The sequence below is a fragment of the Hetaerina americana genome, unplaced genomic scaffold, assembly GCF_022747635.1.
Source record: "Hetaerina americana unplaced genomic scaffold, ioHetAmer1.1.p SCAF_2, whole genome shotgun sequence".
Taxonomy (NCBI): domain Eukaryota; kingdom Metazoa; phylum Arthropoda; class Insecta; order Odonata; family Calopterygidae; genus Hetaerina; species Hetaerina americana.
The window spans coordinates 84,065,253-84,084,729 of NW_027286763.1; the positions used below are offsets into that span (position 1 = coordinate 84,065,253).

The following is a 19,477-nucleotide window of genomic DNA, read 5'->3' on the forward strand; positions in this document are numbered from 1 at the left end:
AGGTGATTGTAGAGTTCAGCCAGTACTAAGTCCTATACGGCATGTGAAATTCACACATCTGGGCAGGGGGGCCAGTTCCTTTCCCTGAGCCGGTTATGGTTTCCCAGTAAGATCTGATACCCATAAAATCACATAGCTTGGGTGGAGCTGCAGGTGCCCACAGAGGCTTACCTGGGAATCAAACCCAGACCTTCCAGTCAGTAGTCCAAAGCTCTCCCATGGACTCCTGCGACCCACATATATAATGTGTATTCATATATGTGCATACATGTACATGAATGTGCTTTGAGGCTTTGATTTTCATCCACAGTTGTTGGAATTGTTAAAAAATACATCAATTTGAGGTTTCAATCCTATAATACATGTGTGTCTACATACTTTTCTGCGCTTGAGAATTTAAAGTTTCAAGATAACAGAACACTTACACCTCCTGGAATATTAGTTGTTATGGCAAAACTGAGAAAGTTTTAGTCATATATCAAAGAAAATTGTGCCATAAAATAAACTTTTTTATATAACCCTTCAACCAGCTAAATATTGCCACCATCCTTTCATGATGTCATCAACTTCTCTCTTTCTAATATGAATCTACTGGTGTGCCCTCCTGTGAAAGCAATTCTTTGCTTAAATACTATATTCAATAAAAAACTAACAATGTCTTCTTTATTAAATACCTAAGGAAAGAATATTGGTATAACAGCCATTCCTTTGATTAGCAATGAACCTTCAAAAATATTTTTTTAACACCAATATATAAAATGCAACTATGCAACAAAATTTAAGCTTTTAGATGCCAATGGGATACTGGAGACATCGTTGCTATAATCTGCCTGTAATCTTAATTTTACTCTCCACCCCATTGCGACCTTTTGACAGTTTTACCATTGGGAACTTTCATGCGAGAAGGAATACCTTGAACTTCACACCATTACTTCTTGACCTTATACCTGGAACTTCACTATGATAAGCTTATTAACAAACAGGGTGGCCATTGATTTTCAAGATTCCCATTCCTGTGCATTCAAAATGGTATGAAATAAAAAATTCAAGCTGAGGGAAAATAATTTTCCCATGCTTTCATAGAAAGTAAACCAGAGTAAAGTATCTAAAAACTTTACTTTTTAAATGATACTATCACCAAGACAGACCAAGTATAATCCTAAAATAGATAAACGGTGACCTGCCAAAAGAAAGATTGGGAATTTGCAACTGTTTTGCAGAATGTGGAATAAAATAATAAATTTAGGACAAGGTTTCTGTCAATACATGAACCTCAGCACCACCCATAAATAAACAGTATGTTCATTGGATAAACACCAAAGCAGTGTAAATCAGGAATTATTTCACAACCAACAACTTCATTCAGAGCAGACAAAGTGCGTATGTCTATCACTTTAATGTAACTCCTATGTTGTCATTTTCAATATTCTAAGTCTTCAACATCACATATCACTTCAACACCAAACCATGTCAATAGGTGCCTAGAATGTCTAACTAATGGTGAACATATCGTCAGGATTGCACCATCCTTAATGATAGAAGTGATGGCTGCCCTACTTACTGGATAATTTATATACTCATATTTTAGAGTTGTGAATTTTTATTTCATCTTTCATGGTCACCAGGTACGATAGGAATGATCACTTATCTCATTTTTCAGCCTAGATACTCATAAATTATATTCATGAAGATAGAGCTACTCTTGATATACTTGGTGCCCAATTATTGGCCAATAACTTCCCATTGGAAAGTAACATACTATTTAAATTATCTCATTACAATAAAAGGCACACCATTCCAATACTGTTTAAGGCTTCTTTGAAATAATTTCTGCCACAAAAGGATTCAATTCCAACATCAACTCTCTATTTACTACTTCAAAAAGAACATTTTTACATGTTGACACTGTACAATTCATTTTTTATAAATAACCACATACTTATGTACACAAAGATGATGATGGAAAAAAACAATTACACATAGGCTCTCATTAAAATGGAATGTTAATCAATGACTTTTCTACATTATAAATGCAAGAACAAAACAAAAATGTGCATGCATGAACAACACCATGGTATATTTTCTTGATTCACTGAGGTAGAGCCCACCCAGTATCACTAACTATATCCCACAAAAACTTAGCCTAAATCAAAGTCACCTGGATAAATTTTCTATATGTACAATAACACTAATACACATGCCATTTCTGCTAATCATTTTTCTCCGAAATTATTCGGCCGCTCCAATTGTTATTGTTTTTCCTTTGGGGTCGTCAAACCTATCCATGGTCCTAATGCTCATAATCATTGAAAGGCCCCAAGTTAAAATGAGTCCAAGTAAAAATGTGACAAACAGTCCAGACCAGATAGCTGCAGTAAAGAAGTAAACGCAATCGTATCCATCTCCAAAGGTCATTTTGGCGTCTTCCATAAATGCCTGTACCTGCAAGTTGAAATTAACATACTGGTATGCATAAATTATTCGCATTAAATCACTCACACGGTAGGCACAAATAATAACAACCATGTTACCTGCATTCCATTGAAGACAATTTTGTACGCCTCAGTCGTATTGGTAAATGAGATTGGTTGGGCGCAGTGGTATGAAAATCTGCGTGGAGCTTCAATGACCATGCTTGGTTTTAAAATTACCTTCTTATCGGTGACATTTAAAATGGATAAGTCCATGTACTTCAAATTCCAATAACTTCTGGTTGACATTTCGAAATGCATACCGATAGCAAGTCCCTGTACCTTTAAGAGGAAAAAGATTTATTAAAAAAGGTAAGAATAACTTTCAAAGTTATGTATTGAAATCTGCTATACTTTTCACGAACCCTCAACCATGATTCATCCTCTCTAAATATACAACTAAATCTAATTGTATATTATGCTTGAAGATGGTAAATTGCTATCATAAGAGCATTTTTATGTACAAAAATATCAGGAATTAACTGTTAAAACCACAAGTAATGTATACTTTTGTGAAAATATACCAATCTCCACCATGAAAATAATATTTATTTTAAATTTTACAATATTTTTATATCAAGTTCGCATATATGGTTCAGGAAAATACTGGGGTTTTTAAGGGACTTAAAGGATTAAAAAGAGAAGAAGTAAAATATAATAGCATCTAAATATCTATGTCTTTACCGGAAAATTAAGTCTTATACTCGTGCTTCCATTAGGTCTGGTATCTAATGAGACGATAGGTGGTTTATTCAGGACGATTCCTGGCGAATCGGAGTTATTGTAAAACACTGGAAATGAGTTAGAATACACAAGAATGTCCTTCCCGGTGGTATATATTACAGGATTATCGTCTGCCTTTTCATCAGCCTCCGCCAGCAGACGACGAGCACTGGATCTTCTTTCCCTAACGTAATCTTCGTCTTCGGACTCCAATATGTTCATAGCGAACTCCTCCCCTTCTGTATCATACCAAGAGGAATGATTGGCTGCATACACCACTATTAATTCTCGATCTCCCCTCAGCTTCTCAAAGGTATCAACGATTAATGTATCATGCCTTCTCAGCATATCTGGTCGGTCTTCAGTAGGATTAGCGTCTTCCAAATCAATATATACGATAATCCCCTTGACGTCTTGGTCAACTTTCGGTAAAACTTTATCTTTTCCTGCCGTTATTGTCATTAATATCTGCGTAGGAGTATACTTGATCCATTTAAACCCACTTCCCGTAAGCCCCTCCAGGGCTTTCAAGGGTTGGTGGACAGCAGGGAGGAATACACTATTAGAAGGCCTGGTAATATTCATCAATCGTGGATATACCCCGTAATCTCCAACATTTGCCCAGCTGAAATCCTCCACACTTAAGCTCTCTTCAGCAAAGACAAGAAGAACCGGAGGTCTCGTCGTATCTTCGTTATTGTGAACCATCTTCACCAAGTAATCCTTGAATTCATCGCCAGCTAACTTCGACAAGGCGGAAACACTAATGCCATTTGATGGGCTCTCTATTGACCCCAATAAAAGCACTGGAACATATTCTTTAGACGAAGCAAATGTTACAAGCAATGAACTGAATATTAGAGCAATACGGTAATAACCCATCATTTTGCAATGTCTTCTTATTGGAACAGATCATATGACTACCGATGCAATACATCGAAGTTCAGTGATTATCGCCCACAATTGTAATCAAGGCGTTGTTCGATATATCGTTAGGAAGTCGATGTCAGTTTCTCAATAGTGACAATACTGTGTCGGCTGAAAAAATAGTGACGGCGTAGGAAAATACTGACATACCGGCCGGTATTTTCCTAGGCCGCCACTAAATACAATGGATTGTAATTAGCTAATAATTAATGTTCATCCATATCAAGTCATCACGCGAACAAAACAGTCGCGAAATTCATTTCTGCAACCGTGTGAAGTGTTGCTTCTTGAATGAAAGGAGAAATGTATTCCCCATCTCTGGGGTGTTTACTGTGGTTCCTTAATTTATTGGTCCACATATGTTTCCTACTTCAGTGGCTATTTTCCAGATAAATCCACTAATTTTTGTGTTTGGTCTGGATTCTGAAGTGAGTCAAAGAAAATCAAACGAGATACAGAGAAGGGGCACTTAGCACAAGCAAAAGTGTTGCGTTTACTTACGAATAGAAATAATTAAAGATTTTATTGAAAATGATCAATTTTGGCAATAAATGATGGCAAATATCCAGACTTAATGGAAAATGCATTTTTTTACCCTCCTGCCCAGGGGAAAGTTTTGGATACATGTGTATTTTCATTCATAAACACCAAATTGAACCCTGGCAGGAACAAACACTATTCCCTTCTACATGTAACGAGTGGTGGTTTCAATTTTTTTAAATCATGCATCACATATAGTAGAGGACCTAACTTTCATCTACGGTCACACACCAGTACAGAAAATCTTGTTAGTTGCTCTTACAACAGGTCAAGCATTTTTTGGAAACTTCCATTCTGATAAGTTTGTGAACCTACGTCAAGTCTTCCCACCCATCTAGCAGATAACTTGCTCATATCCAATTCCACGGTTAACATGTGTAATGCCCATTCACATGACATTCCTACACCTTCAGCAATTTCTCGCAGTTTCAGTTGGCGATCATCCGTGACCATTTTATGAACTTTAGCAGTAATTTCTGGGGTAGTGGCACATTTTGGCCAACCACTACGTGGATTATCATCGAAGCTGTCCCAAACAAACTTTAACTTGTTTGCCCACTTGGGCAACAGTTGAATGCCAAGGAGCAGAGTTCCCCAGAGTGATCTGAAAGTCAGCATGAATTTCCTTTACTTTCATACCTTTCTTTACAAAGCAATTAATAACTGCCCAAATCTCAACTTTTCTATCTTGGCAAATCACTACACGAAAACGACAACAGAGAGGCGTTCGCACCACAGATCTCTTCCCAGCACATTGAAGCATTACATGTTTACTTATTAAGGTTTACCTATTACAATGTGGGAAACTCATTGCACTATTGCTGACATCTGGTGATGATTTTGAAGAACCTTTCTAACTACCCTCATAGGATGGCTAGATAATGATTTGAATAGCAATTAACTCAGGAGTGCCTATTACTTACATTAAAATTTATAAAAAAAATATGATTTTGATTGTATGACATTTTTCCGTATGGCACACAATGCTTCAGTAACCATATGAAGTGGATTTCAGTGGATATTATATTTGTTCATACTTTTACTAACTTGATCATCTTTAGTGACTCATTATATAGATTCCTCCTGTAATCATGTTTTGGGATAGAAGCTTACAAGTATCACTTCCAAACATATAGCAGTGAACATTAAATTGAAGCCAACTATTTTTATGGAGAAAAATTTCTAGCCAAATTATGAAAATAAAGCTGCAATTTATTTTGATTGCTTAATGTAATCACATACTTTCACAATTACAAAATATGACAAAAATATTTATAGACATATAATATCATAGTTAGGGCGATCTACAAATAAAAAAAATTCATGAGGTATATATATATATAATGCACTTTCCAAATACTGAATGGTCTTATTCAAAATAACTACATACGTACATAGCACTAAAGGCTTGAAATAACGCTGACACTAGTCGACAGAGAGACAGCACCACTGAGTACCTTCTTTTGAAGTCGCTGTAAAGTAAAGAAAATGTTTTTAATAGTTAGCCAGCATCTTCTTAAACAAATAAAATCATTTATGTAACATTCTTTAAACTCAACACATCAATAAAATTTAAATTATGTTCAATACTGAGCAAATTACCATGAAATGTCTCTTCTACATTACAGTTTCCCGACATGCTGATTTAAAGCTAATTTGCAACATAATTTATTTTAAAATAAAAGGATGAGAAAATACATGCACTTCAAATTTTTATTTCATCAATAAACAGATGAAAATGTTAAATGAAGAATACAATGTATCTTTCCACTGTCCTTTATTCACGTACAACTAGTTTCAACGCTCAAGCGTCATCATCCGGTACAAATTAATCAAGTCGCAGTCCATTTATTTACCATTCATGAGGGAGAGGAGGGGTGGGTGAGAGAGGGGGGAGAAGGAGGGGAAGGAAAATGGGGTTGCGTTGATGGGGAGGGGGGAGAGGGGGGTTAAGCGTCAGGAAAGGTGATTGGTTCGTTAACAGTGGGGTGGGGGGTTTGTCGGGTCTATCTCTGAAGGAAAGCGGTACTTCCAGGATTGGGGAGAGGTATTCAAACCATAAATCGTTAACCAAATGACCCGTTTTTAAATTCTTCCTGATTTTGAGCTCTTCCCACATGTCCATCTTCATTTAATTAACATGAACTTCCACAAAGTTGAGCCGGGAACAATTGAATATTTAAAAGACGAAAATATATTTAACAAGGTTTGTATAAAAAGTATTGGTAACATTTTTTTCCTGATGTGTGCATGAAGGACTGAATTCAGACAGTCAGTTAATTGTGTGCATGATTGCAGATCCAATTGATATTGATAAGATGACAGTGCACACCGTTATCATTGAAAATTTGGTGATACAAAAGATCTGCGCTTAACTCATCCCAAAGGTCTTGATGGACAACCATAAGAGCAGAGTTAAGTGCCTGCTTGTGAAGCCTTCTGCAACGGCATTGCAATAATTCCCCAACCTCCTTACAGTGCTGTCTCAGCACCAGCAGACTATTTCCAATTGCGAAAAATAAAATTCACCAGCAAGGACACCACTATGGGACTCCAAGTTCCGTCAAGAAGCTTTCATGCATACTCTTAAGGAACTTCTGGAATTTGCCAACCAGGGAGCCTTTGAGTTATGGAAAAGCCACTGGCAAAAGTGTGTAGACGCTCAAGGGATTTACTTTGAAGAATTTTGAGGCATTGTAGCAAAATCTGAAATAAATCTATTTTTCCAAAATATTTCCCAGTACTTTTAGTACAAACCATGTACGAGGAAGATTCAAAAAGTAAGGTCTCCTATTTTTTTTCATGAAAAATCAAATTTATTCTCAACCTTGGGTACATAGTAGGAAAGGCTAGAGCATTTAGCTATTTTTCTGCATAGTCGCCTTGACGATCAATCACTTTTTGCATCAAGCAGTATTAAACTGCTGATGTCTCTTAACTAATGAATACTTACCTATGTGAACATTTGTTCTCACAAATCCATGTGATTCATTGAATGGTATTTATGAATCTCATTCAATGTGTAACTGTTTAATTTAGGATTTCACTCCAAAACTATCAGTCTGGTTTATTCTGATATCGTTTAGGATGAGTGGTCTGTTAGTGGGTTTTAAAAATTTCAAATTTGACTCGTTTTGACATTAAGCGATTCATGCAATTACATTTGAATTTAATAGATTAAGTGTTTTCCCATTAAAAATAGCAAAAGGTGCTCGACTGAAATTTTGAGTGGCAAACAATGCAACTTAGCTGTCAACTCAACCTGTACCTTTGGTCTAAAGATCACATTTAAAAAAAATACTCAACTTTACAAATTCCAACACCTCTCAAAATATTCAACATTACTTTTTGAGCAGTCTTTACAGGGCCAGCCTTCAAACTGCTCCAAATATATAACATTATTTCACTATGATTTCAATTGTGAAAGGTTCCCCATGGATGGTGAACCAACACCACCAAATACACACCCCTGAGGAAATATACTAGGTAATAGGTGTATGCAGATTTTGGTCATACCACCAGCATGGTGTCTGCTTCTCAAATCAAGGAGTTGGTTCACAAATTTTCCAAAAATGGTATCTTTAATCGAATATAAAACATTCTAAATCACATCCATTGCAATTAAAATGCTATTAAGGAATTACATGAAAGTTCTTTTCAATCAAAATATCTATATAAGAGAACTAAAAGGGCTTGTGAATTGAGTGATAATTTTCAAAGTACATATACTTAATCATTTGTGTATCCTAACATGTAAGCTCATCGCTTACTGGTGGAAGGTCAACAGTTCCAGTCTCAGTCCCTGTGAACCACTTTTCAGCTTTGAATCATTTTTTTCCCATCTTCATATTTACAGTAAAAGTAAATAATAGCTGCAGTTCTTATGTAAATGATAGAATTTGAGCCCAACAGGCAGAGCAGGCATTTTCTACATACTGAAATCAAAACTACTGCAGAGTCAAAGCAGGCATCGAATATTTAATGCATACATAGAAATTAATTTATAATTGAGGTCATATTGGCACATATTTGACAATAGTTCTTACACAGTTAAGCACTTATTAGAGAACTTACCCGTGAAAATATATCTGCCATTATCCTATTAGTTTGAAGAGATTGCTTTTTAATGCGCTCAGCTTCTTTCTTTTGAGTTTCTGGTAGGACCCTATGTTTCCTTTTAAAGCGAGGACAAGGCTTCTGGACATTTTCCTTCACTTTGCCTACATATGAATAAGAAAAATAATTCACAGCTTCTGATACAAACATGAAACCACAACTGATATTGTCAAGATTAGTGCATCAGATGGGCCATACAGCAGTGGCTGATAGCTAAACACGATTGCCAGGGCAACCTATTTCACAGGTTTTCAATATTTGAGCCCCAGATCAATCTACATTAGGGCAACTGTCTGATGTTGGCAAACAGTAAAATTTTGAACTAAGAAAAAAAAAATTTAGATGAATTTAGGTGAAGTTAAGTACGACAAAATCCCTATTTCAGAATGAATAACTGATCGTAGCACTTTTCCACTAGATAAAATTTTTATTTTACGACTGGGTTGCCATGTATTAAATCATCATCAGGTCACACCTGATGAAGATGTAATACATCGAAACCCAATCGTAAAATTAAAATTTTATCAAGTGGAAAAGTGCTACGATCAGGTATTCAATATGTTTGACTTCCACCACATCACGCCTGAAGCTACTCAATTTGTACTACTTCAGAATTATTAAGAGAAAATGTGGATACACAGAAAAATCCTCATCTAGGTAGTTAGACAAGACTTCCTTAATCTGGAGAAGAGCATTTCACCCTTAAACCAGAACAGGCAATCAAGGCACTTGGAAAGATAAAGGTCACCCAGAACTTATTCCATTCTACCATCAGCCAGCTCGTTATTTGTACATAGTTCTCTTTGGTGTCTTTCATCAAGTGTTTCACTTATCTTACCTGGAACCTTCCTCTATTTTTCCTCCAGGGCACTTTTTCCACAGTGACTATCTCCATTAGGCCATAGTGCAGTAGTATGTTTTTTGAGAAGGTTATCATTTCTTCTTTGGGTTCTGATAAAAATTTTTTCTTCTCAGTGACTATCCTATCTAAGAACCTCTAAATTAATACTTTATTCAAAGCTTTGATGCCCATGTGCATAAGTAATTAGTCAAATTTGTAAAAAAAATGGACATTAATTTATTAACTTAATCACTAAGAAAAGAATTCAGTGAGTTATGATTTTATTATAATAAAATTGAGAATAGATATGAACCATATGAAATTAGGTTCTAGAGATGACCTGTGAATCAGACTAGCCATATTTTTTTAATTGTCTGCATTGTGAGTACAACCATTTCATAGCCCATGTAAATTTGCATCATATTTCCAATAAATAGTTTAGGAACCAATCAGCTACCATACTGGAATTGAACAATTCATCTTTCATACACGGCCAGGAGTAGCAATTTCTGTGTTTACAGTAATCCTACTCAAAAGGCCACTTCACATTCTTAATTTAAAACATATTTCAATTATCCATGGGAGTAGCTACACCTATAAAGCCATTAAGAATATACACACAATGACTCCCAATTACGTTTCTTCTGCTACTCCCATGTATGCGACCCTAGTGTGAATTGCTGGCTGTCTGTACTCTTTTCATTTGCTGATGCCAGGTTGAATACCAATTGAAAACAACTTTAATTATAATTCTACCACTGGGAAACAATTAGTTACAAAACAAATTTCAGTACTAATTTCTTGAAGAAGAAAATATGGTCTGTAAAATACACACGGCAAGAGTAATAATAAATAAACAGTGTCTCTTAGGAAATTTAAATATGAAAAACATATTTTGAATAGAAAACTTGGTTGAGAACATTGAGAAAGTTAAGTTTACAACTTTGCGTGGGACAACAGGTTTATTCTAACTCCTTTACGTAATCCTTTTCTGTGATATGATAAAATCATAGGAGCTGCAAGGTATAGTTCATAGTGGCGATGAAGAGACTAGCTGATGATAGGAACAGATGGTAAAATTCATTAATTGCAAATTCATTAAGAGATTGATAACCAAAGAAGATGAAGAACTAGCTTATTCACCTTGATTTGATTTCAGTCGAGGATGTTTTCGAAATATCTCCAAAACATACTTTAATTGGCATAAAGAGTTATCTCTAATTAAACTGCACCACTAAAAGAAATCAATCACTTACTGGAGGCCTTAATGACAGGTTCAGGAAGACCTTGTCTTGCTTTGAGTGAATTCTGGTTCTGGTTACTCTGCTTACAATGCAATCGATCTTCCCAAGCGCCAAGAGTGTAATGAAGCAGCTTCCTGCGGGTCATTTGGCGCAAAGACCTCAGGTGTGCCAACTCCTCCAAACACTTTTGCCTTTCCTCAGCAGACTTAATGAAATGAGGATGATGAGACTCTAACTGCTCCTATCAAATGCAGGACATAGATGCACTCATTACATAACACATATTATGGCATACAAGTTGACCAAAATTTATGCTAACTTAAACTTTTTCCAGAAAAAGAATGTATGTTACTTTCCCAGAGATATCACAATATTGATATGATCACAAAAAGGTTATTAGTTATGAAAAAATTTAGCTCAGTCTAACACACTTAATTTGAATTAAATTGTCCGCTTAATCTCTTTTCTCCTCTCCTGTTGATACATTTAATAGAGTAATTTTTTTAAAAACAAATGATTCCACCCAGTAGAAAGCACTCACATTGAGTTTAAATAAGATTATGTCGAAAAATAAAATCTTCCTAAAATAATTTGTTTTTCTATTCCAAAAAAGTACATCATAAAAAATATGCAGGGATAAAAAATGCAATTGGCCTGTCATTTGATCCATTGTTTCAATAAGCTCATTATCACATAAAATATATTGCTTTAAGGATTACTACAAAGAAGAACTTGTTTAGAACTTACCTTTTGTGTGAAATGCTTAAGCTCCATGTCGTAAATAACAAATATCCACAATGAGGGTGATTTAAAATTTTTTTCTGCTAGGGACAACTCAATGACAGCTATAGCACAAAGCCACGTGGGGATGGGAAGAGATAAGGGATTTAGAAATAGGCTTTTAAGAGAAGAGTAACTGTGCTCTGGACCATGCCAATTCCACAACTTCTGACACCTTTTCATAAGGTGAAATCATATGCTTCCAACTATATTGACCTCCTGTTGTAACACGGAGTGAGTGTCACCTTCTCTCTACACAAGCAATCACATTTATTCACCTATCCTTTTCCCACTATCATCTATCACATCCAAAAATGCTAAAGCACTAAAATTACCTGAAGAGAAGTCCAACAGTGAGTGTCAAACGCTTGTTTCACGCTTCTCCCTGGTTTCATGGGTACTTTGAGCCGAACTTCCTTCAATGGTTTCCTGTCTGTTGGTCTTGGACTGTTGCCCTTCTTGTCAGGACTGCCGTCCTCGAACATTATAACGTATGCCTCAGAGTGCTTTCCATCTTGTTTACGCCCATGCAACTTTGGTAGGTCACCTCTTTCCGAATTAGTCATGTTTCTGGATGATGACCTGGATGGGAAGGACCGAGACTCTGAATGAGTGCTCGAATGAATGCCTCCTCGCTCTGGGAAATGCATGTCTTCCGAGGTGTCATGCGAAGGTGGTGTGACAGGCCTTAAGGGTTTCTTCTTCGGTAAGCCACTGTGCCACCTCATGGTCGCGGTGATGGGTTCTTCCAAAGGTGTGCTTCTGTTGGAGCTTATAAACCTGAGAAAAAATTAAACAAATGTGCAACAGTCCATAACTAACCAGAGTGATATATGTATTCCCAAATGAACCTTGGAATAGGCAAACATTGGATACAAACATGCTTTATAATTCTCTGTAACGCTTTTACAATTGTTTTCAGAGGAGTTAAAATAGTGTTGTAGCTTTGAAAAAAAGTCCCTTGTATTTGTGCTGAGTGATGTAAACAATTAATACCTAATATTTTGCATTGTATTTTTAACCAAGAATCTGACCAATAATACAGTACCTGTATATACTACAACTCCTAATTAGCAGTGTCCGTTGGAAAGATGATCTTGCCAACGAAATTTTGTATCCCTCCCACTCCCCACTCCTAGACCTACCACTCTTCTAAATCAAAAATGTAATTCTTTTTTCTTCCCAGCTACATTGTAACCTTTTTACCCCTCCAACCTCCCTCTCTGACTAACCCCCCTCCTATGATCAGAAGGTATATATAGCCAGCGTGCTTCTATGAGGACCACCTGATGATGACGTTCAACGTCGAAACCTGGGTCATGTTTTTAAATAAAGTGTGTGTGGAATTAAAAAGTCAATTATTTCATTACATTTCAATATGTTACGCAAATTCCACAAAGTTACGCCTGAGACAACAAATTTTTTCCAAAATTAGCATTTAACCAGCCATAATTTGAACGTTGAAAAGAGAAAAACTAAGGGACACTCAGGATTAAAAACAAAATTTTTATTACTACAGAACAAGAAGATGATAGAAATCTCTGCTCACAATCATGCTGCCTTCACCCCCTTTCAATGTTCTCATTGCCTAACCCGAAGATAGAAATACATTGGTCAACAGCATCACACTTTCTTCAAATTATGCAATACAAGAATGAATAGAAATTTGATATAGCCATGCAGTTAACACATATGGAAATGAGTAATTTCAGGTTGCTCCCTGCGTAAAAAATAGAAAGAAATTTGAGGAAGTGAGACTTTGGCAGGAGAAACTTCCCAGATTGGTGTATTCAAGTATTTATTTATGCTTGTTAAAGACATAAAAATTTACTCAAGACCAAAACTCTGGCAGGAGTACAGATTCCTCACAGCACAGTTTCACAGCATTTTGAAATTCCTCTTTTAGAATATGCAAAATTAATGATGAGGAGGTCAATTTACCAGAAAAGAAGAGGAAAGGGACAGATAAACCTTACTGTATGCTCTTGAATTCCTTGAATGATTCACTTTTACCAACATTTATCACAAAATGTCAACTTTTGATGGTTTTTCTTCAGAAAATGTAGCCATAGTAATGAAAGTGTTCATTTCATAAAAGAAAAAAAAACACTTACTTGTCCGAAGCATTGGCCACATTTTTAGCATCTTTCTTATTAATGGAAGACAAAATTGACTGGGCCTGCTCTTCTAGGAAAGCAGGTGAGTTTAACTTTGTTGCCGAACAGTCTTCCAATAGCCTGGAAAATGTATCACAGTGTAAATATTATTGCAATTGGAATGTATTAAAAGGACATTTACTTGAGATTTGTGGAACACTCACATAGAAAGTATGGAAAAGAAAAATTAAGAGTATTTCCTATACTTCAACAAATACATTCATTTCTAATAACCAATGACAACTGATATTAACCCAAAGAGGTCACTATTATTAAGGGCAACTGAAACATAGCATGAGGCTGGAAGAAATATTACAACAACCAAACTCATTTTCAAAGAATAGTTGCAATTCGTGAAAATCTTTTACCTCCAGCTATACAAAGTTTATTACACAACATTCAATGCAATGATGCATATCATGCATGTACCATAGCACAATAGTTCTTCATAGAATTGAATACAAAAAAATGCAATACCATAGTTAAATCATGTGTTGGTAAGTTCTCTGTAAATTCCAAAATTCAAGGGACAATAAAAGATTGGACTTCTAGAAATATCTGGGTTGGAGATAAAATAACATATAAAAACTCCAGCGATTTACACTCTTGGCCAGCAAAATGGATCAAACGAAACAAGCAAATAAAAAATGAAAATTAATACTCAACTGTGCTAGGTTTTTCAGATGCTTTATTTCATTGTTAATCCAATGCAACTGATTGGATCTTTCATTTTCGACGTAAGTTAATACAGGATTTTGCCTGCTTTTAAAACCTGCAGCCTCATGTTTCCTTTCCGATTTGGTAACTGGACTCCACCAGTTTCTTCTTGAGTGATAATCTTTGGAGCAACATGATTTCCCATCATCCATATCACATTTTGTATTGCTCACAAAAGCTTGGCCACAACTATTCACAACAGTTTTACTCACACCCCTCTGATGTTTGAGCCTGAAAAACAATATGGTTATAGTGTTGCATGGCCAAAATTACTATAAACCAGGTGAACGAACTCTACAATGAAAATACCTATAATAAATAAAACATCATCTATTTTTTAAAAGTTATAAATAAACTACCAGTCAGTAAACAAACACCTATGAGAAAAGGAAGAAACAGACTGATGTAATGGTGAGCATTGAGTTGAAAATAATACATTTAAGGCATCATAAAACAACATATCATTTATTTGAAGAATATGCCCTTTAAGCAATTATTTTTTTGCAATACAGATCAGCAATGACACATTACTCCAAGCATGTACTCTCTCAACTGCTCTGAGCAAAGCAGTTGATCTCAATATCAGATTTTCTACATGCATACAATTATATATAAAAATATATCATTCTTCATATTTATTCTCCCCCAATGATGCTTAAGAAGGATCTCAAGAGGAGCCAACATCATGCAGCTGCACATAAATATAATAATTTGTATTGGTTTCGGGACATGTGATTTACATGCTCAGAACATATCATATGAATACAGCAAACACACTACATAAGGAATTATTTTAATACAAATACATACATTACAAATAAATGAATTCATCAGTGGAGTAAAATGAACTGGTTCAAACCGGTGAAAGTTAAGAGATTTCCCACCTAAATAGATTGAGTTCTTACCAGAAAGGCTTAAAATGGCAATCTTTAAGTTTTTGGAGACTGGTGTGTTTTTATTCATGGGCATGACCATTTGTTTCAGTAACTGACAATCTTCTCTGTGACATTATTGAGAATTCAGAACCAATTGAATTGCGACAGATGAATGCATTTCATCATTTCAATTATCCATATTTGATTATTTTGAGTATGTGATTGAGAAAATGTAATAGAATACAGATTCAGGTGTGATCTGGAGGAGCCCCATTCCAAAATTATAGAAACAAAAACACTAGAATTTTCTACTTATTTAAGTTTAACTGTCTAGTTTTGATGTATGTGCAATTTTCAATTGAAGCTTTCATACTACAACTAAAAATGTTGAAGATAAGAGGATGCCATTTAACTGATGCAACTGCGACGACTAAATAATAAAGAATGGCATCAATGCACGGAAACCTTTATTTCTACCGAATGATGACCTTAGGTGTTAACTTATGACAGGGAATGGATAGCGATATTTAGTTGAGCTTAAAATACACAGGAATTTTAGGTCATTATATATATTTTACAAATACAAGACCTATATGACCTCCCTGTACAGTGCTCAGGGTTTATATAGCTGCTGCTGGAGTGAGAAGTGTTTTCAATACTTAAAATGGCTTTATTCAGTGCACAAGGACAGTGATAATCATGTTTTCTCCAATCGCATGGTTTAACCCCCATTGTAATTCATCGGCGATTGAGTGGAACAATTAGTGGTTGGTGTTATGGAAGTGAAAAATATGTAATAATGGGCTTGGAATTTCAAAGAAACCCAAGCCCAAGAAGTCTTGGCTATGGACCATCAGCAATTTTCCATTGGGCAAAATTGACCCAAACACTATTCTCAGACACCTTACAATTGGAAGGCACCTCGTACACACATAACAAAGAAAAGACAACAACCTCAAGTAATATTTCAAGGATAATATTTTTCAATTCTTAATTTAAAATGGGATTAATAAACATACTCAGAATCTCTCTTTCTAGTACAGTGTGTACAGCCAGGAGATGATGTTCCTTTTTCACTGGATAGACTTGATTGCTGAGTAATTTTTACTCTATCCACAGGTAAATAGAATGTTGTGGGCTTATAGTCGTCACTTCCATAGGAAGATGAGCTGCTGTCACGATCTAGAATGAAAAAAACAACCTTGGATTTTATTCCAAATTTTAATTCAGGATTTAATAAATCAAATCACCATACACTTTGCTTTAAACTATGACAGACATTCACGAATGAAGCAGGATGAAGCTGAGGCCAAGTAGTTCACTAAATAACATGAAGTTGCTGTGATACAGCAAGGACAAGAGAATGATCTGCCACAGGTATAGCAGTGTGCTCCATGATTGAATGAAAATTAGTTTGGCATTGCACATTGTAAAAGTGTGTTATCTGCCCAACTTGGGTGAAAGTGTTGTGATACACTACTTTACATCATTACAACAAGTGCTCATTTACCTTATTACAAAGTACCAATTAAAAACACATCACCATAAAAATCATACTCCAGGACACTTTTTCTGGCACTCAGCATAAGAAAGAGGAACCACTCTACACATTTAAGCAATGGAAAGAAACAGTTTTCAAGTGTAGTCGCATTTGCTCATTTCAGCTTACCTTTCTTTGCTTTAGCCTGGGATGCAACATGATACAGTCTCCCGCCTGGTACAGGACGATAAGGTACAAATGATTTTTCTGAAACTACATCCACGCTTTCTTGAGATCCCGCTTTAAGGTTTTCTGTTTGCTCTTTTCCTATTGGAGAAGAATTACCCACTCGGATCGATGACTTTCCGGAAGAATTCTTTTCTTCGTCATCAAGATATTCGGATCCAACAATTCTTTCCACTAAGAGTTTTATAAGGGCCTTTCTCTCGGCATTGTTGGTCTTTTTCTGACTTAAAATCTCTCTAATCTGTCCAATGTTCCGCTCAAGGTCTTTTGATAGTGAAGTTTTAACCTTTTCGGCAGGTCTGTCATTACTTTCAACGCCTTCTTTCATCGTCCTTTTAACTGAATCTTTTTGGTCATAGACCTCACCAGGTAAGTATTCAAAACTGTGGGCGCAGTCAAAACTGGAAGTTTCGAAGGATTCTCTTCCAGTTTTCTTGGCAAGTTGACCTTTGCATAGTTCAGGGGGGCTGTCGTTCAAAGTCAACCCTTTAATTTCTTCTTCGCTACAAGAATAATTTTTCACGGATGACGTTTCACTGCTACAGACACCTTTTCTTAGAGTCCCCCCCACTTGAACTCCACGAGTAATTACTCTTTCTACTAGTGGAAGCAAAGAATCAGAACCTTTATGGGGCACGATGGTTGATGCAAGCGAAGATGATGATGCAGAGTTTCCGGCCATAGTAGAGGCTAAAAGTGCTAATGGTACACATTTCTCTGAATTAACATTATCGCCTACAGGTGAATAAACGGGCTGAAATCTGTCCTTCAAATGTGAATTGTCGTCCTTCTCACTGTTCACATTTAATGAAGCACCGACCTCTGTGTCATCAGGTTCTGCTGCAGCAACAGAGGCTTTCCTCGAGCCATTTTCAGGCGAGGTTTTAGAACCACCTGATTTTAAGCTAACTGCTTCGTTATTGGCACAAACTGACAAATTAATGACACCAGCCACCTCTCTAGGAGAGGAAACAGATATGGTCGCACGTTTTACATTAAGTACGGTGGGCAGGTCAGGGATTACAACGGATTTGTGAAGGGGACTGCGCTTAGTAGCTTTGCAGCTATTTGTACCTTCTGGATCGGTCCTAATTAACGATTCTGTACATCCATCAAGAGCCATTCTCTCCAAAGTGGAGAGCAACGTCGTTTGAACAATATTTGACGGATGATAACCAACGTCAGCGCCTGAATCCCATTCAAGACGTCTGCTTGATGTCAAACTAGATATTGAAGCTGGCGAAGGGGCTCGACCATCTTGGTAATTGGAGCTTTTGTTTAAAGATTCTACGGTGCCTTGTACTGTATTGCCACTTTCAGGAGACGGGGTAGTTTCTTCGACAACATCACTCATATATTTTAGAATGCAGCTTGAATTGTCTGACAGCTGTAAATACTGCTTGACTTCATTAGCTAAATCTTCATGCTCTGCGTACCGACGCGAATTAATGTGCTTCGACATAGCGAAAGCACCATCCCGTAGCAATATTTGTACCTATGCTCCAATTTAGTCACATATGCCACATTAATACTTACTGAAGCCAAATGAAAAAATTCCACATGAAAACACCCAACGAATGAAATAGCACCAAAATCATAGAAGTTCTATTCTGCCCAGAATTTCCGGGACCAGACAAGCAACGGACCATGAAACTTCAGTTTTTGGCTTGAAAACTAATCGTAATCATATTAACCTAGTTAGGCAATTTTCGAGATTTAAAAATGCAAGGTAAAATATGAAGGTCACAGCAACTCAATCACGACACCAAAATTCAAATCACATTAACTGTTTACTTCCGTTAACTTTGAATATCAAACTGACGAATGAAAAGCGCATCCTGATCACAACTGCTTTCTGGTGTAATTTTATATAGATTAGATCCGTAAAAGGCGCGGGAGCACATTTAAAAAATATTCGCAGTTACATTGCGTCCATTCAATTTCATTCTCAGTCGATAAAGTTTTGCGTAGGCTACATTGAAGTAGCAGAAAGAGTTATTTCTTGTCATTAGTATTCATGATAAATGAACATTATTGGATAGCAACCGCTTTTCCTTAACGAATTTAACAGAGTGGAAGACCCACTAATGTTAAAAATCAAGAAAGGAGTATATTATCTGGTCAACAGCTTCAGATTGATCTTGTATGTATAATACTAAATATAGTCGGAAAAGCTCGAGACATTCATTTGGAGAAAATTTTAATTTTCCATAAAATTGTAAACGGCTTTACTCTTTCCATGTATTTCGAAAGCCTCCAATTTATCTGTAGCTTCGTTCCGTCCACTCTACCTTACAATCTTGACTAATATTTACATAATGTATTTATTCCCAATGTCTACACTTTTTTAAGGTAACTTAA

At 36.1% G+C, this 19,477-nt stretch overlaps 2 protein-coding genes across 2 annotated transcripts; both read right to left on the bottom strand.

Moving 5' to 3' along the window:
• Positions 1 to 1,844: 1,844 nt before the first annotated feature.
• On the bottom strand, positions 1,845 to 4,121 carry VhaAC45 (Vacuolar H[+] ATPase AC45 accessory subunit). Its single transcript, XM_071585692.1, has 3 exons — positions 3,156 to 4,121; positions 2,532 to 2,753; positions 1,845 to 2,442 (listed from the first exon to the last, which is right to left on the bottom strand). Exons 1-3 carry the CDS (start codon positions 4,077 to 4,079, stop codon positions 2,230 to 2,232), a joined length of 1,359 nt encoding a protein of 452 aa, XP_071441793.1. The 5' UTR covers positions 4,080 to 4,121; the 3' UTR covers positions 1,845 to 2,229.
• Positions 4,122 to 5,960: 1,839 nt separating this feature from the next.
• On the bottom strand, positions 5,961 to 18,868 carry LOC139687649 (centrosome-associated protein Alms1a-like). Its single transcript, XM_071584889.1, has 8 exons — positions 17,060 to 18,868; positions 16,410 to 16,572; positions 14,465 to 14,746; positions 13,757 to 13,879; positions 11,978 to 12,422; positions 10,875 to 11,103; positions 8,736 to 8,881; positions 5,961 to 6,133 (listed from the first exon to the last, which is right to left on the bottom strand). Exons 1-8 carry the CDS (start codon positions 18,576 to 18,578, stop codon positions 6,062 to 6,064), a joined length of 2,979 nt encoding a protein of 992 aa, XP_071440990.1. The 5' UTR covers positions 18,579 to 18,868; the 3' UTR covers positions 5,961 to 6,061.
• Between the last annotated feature and the right edge of the window lie 609 nt (positions 18,869 to 19,477).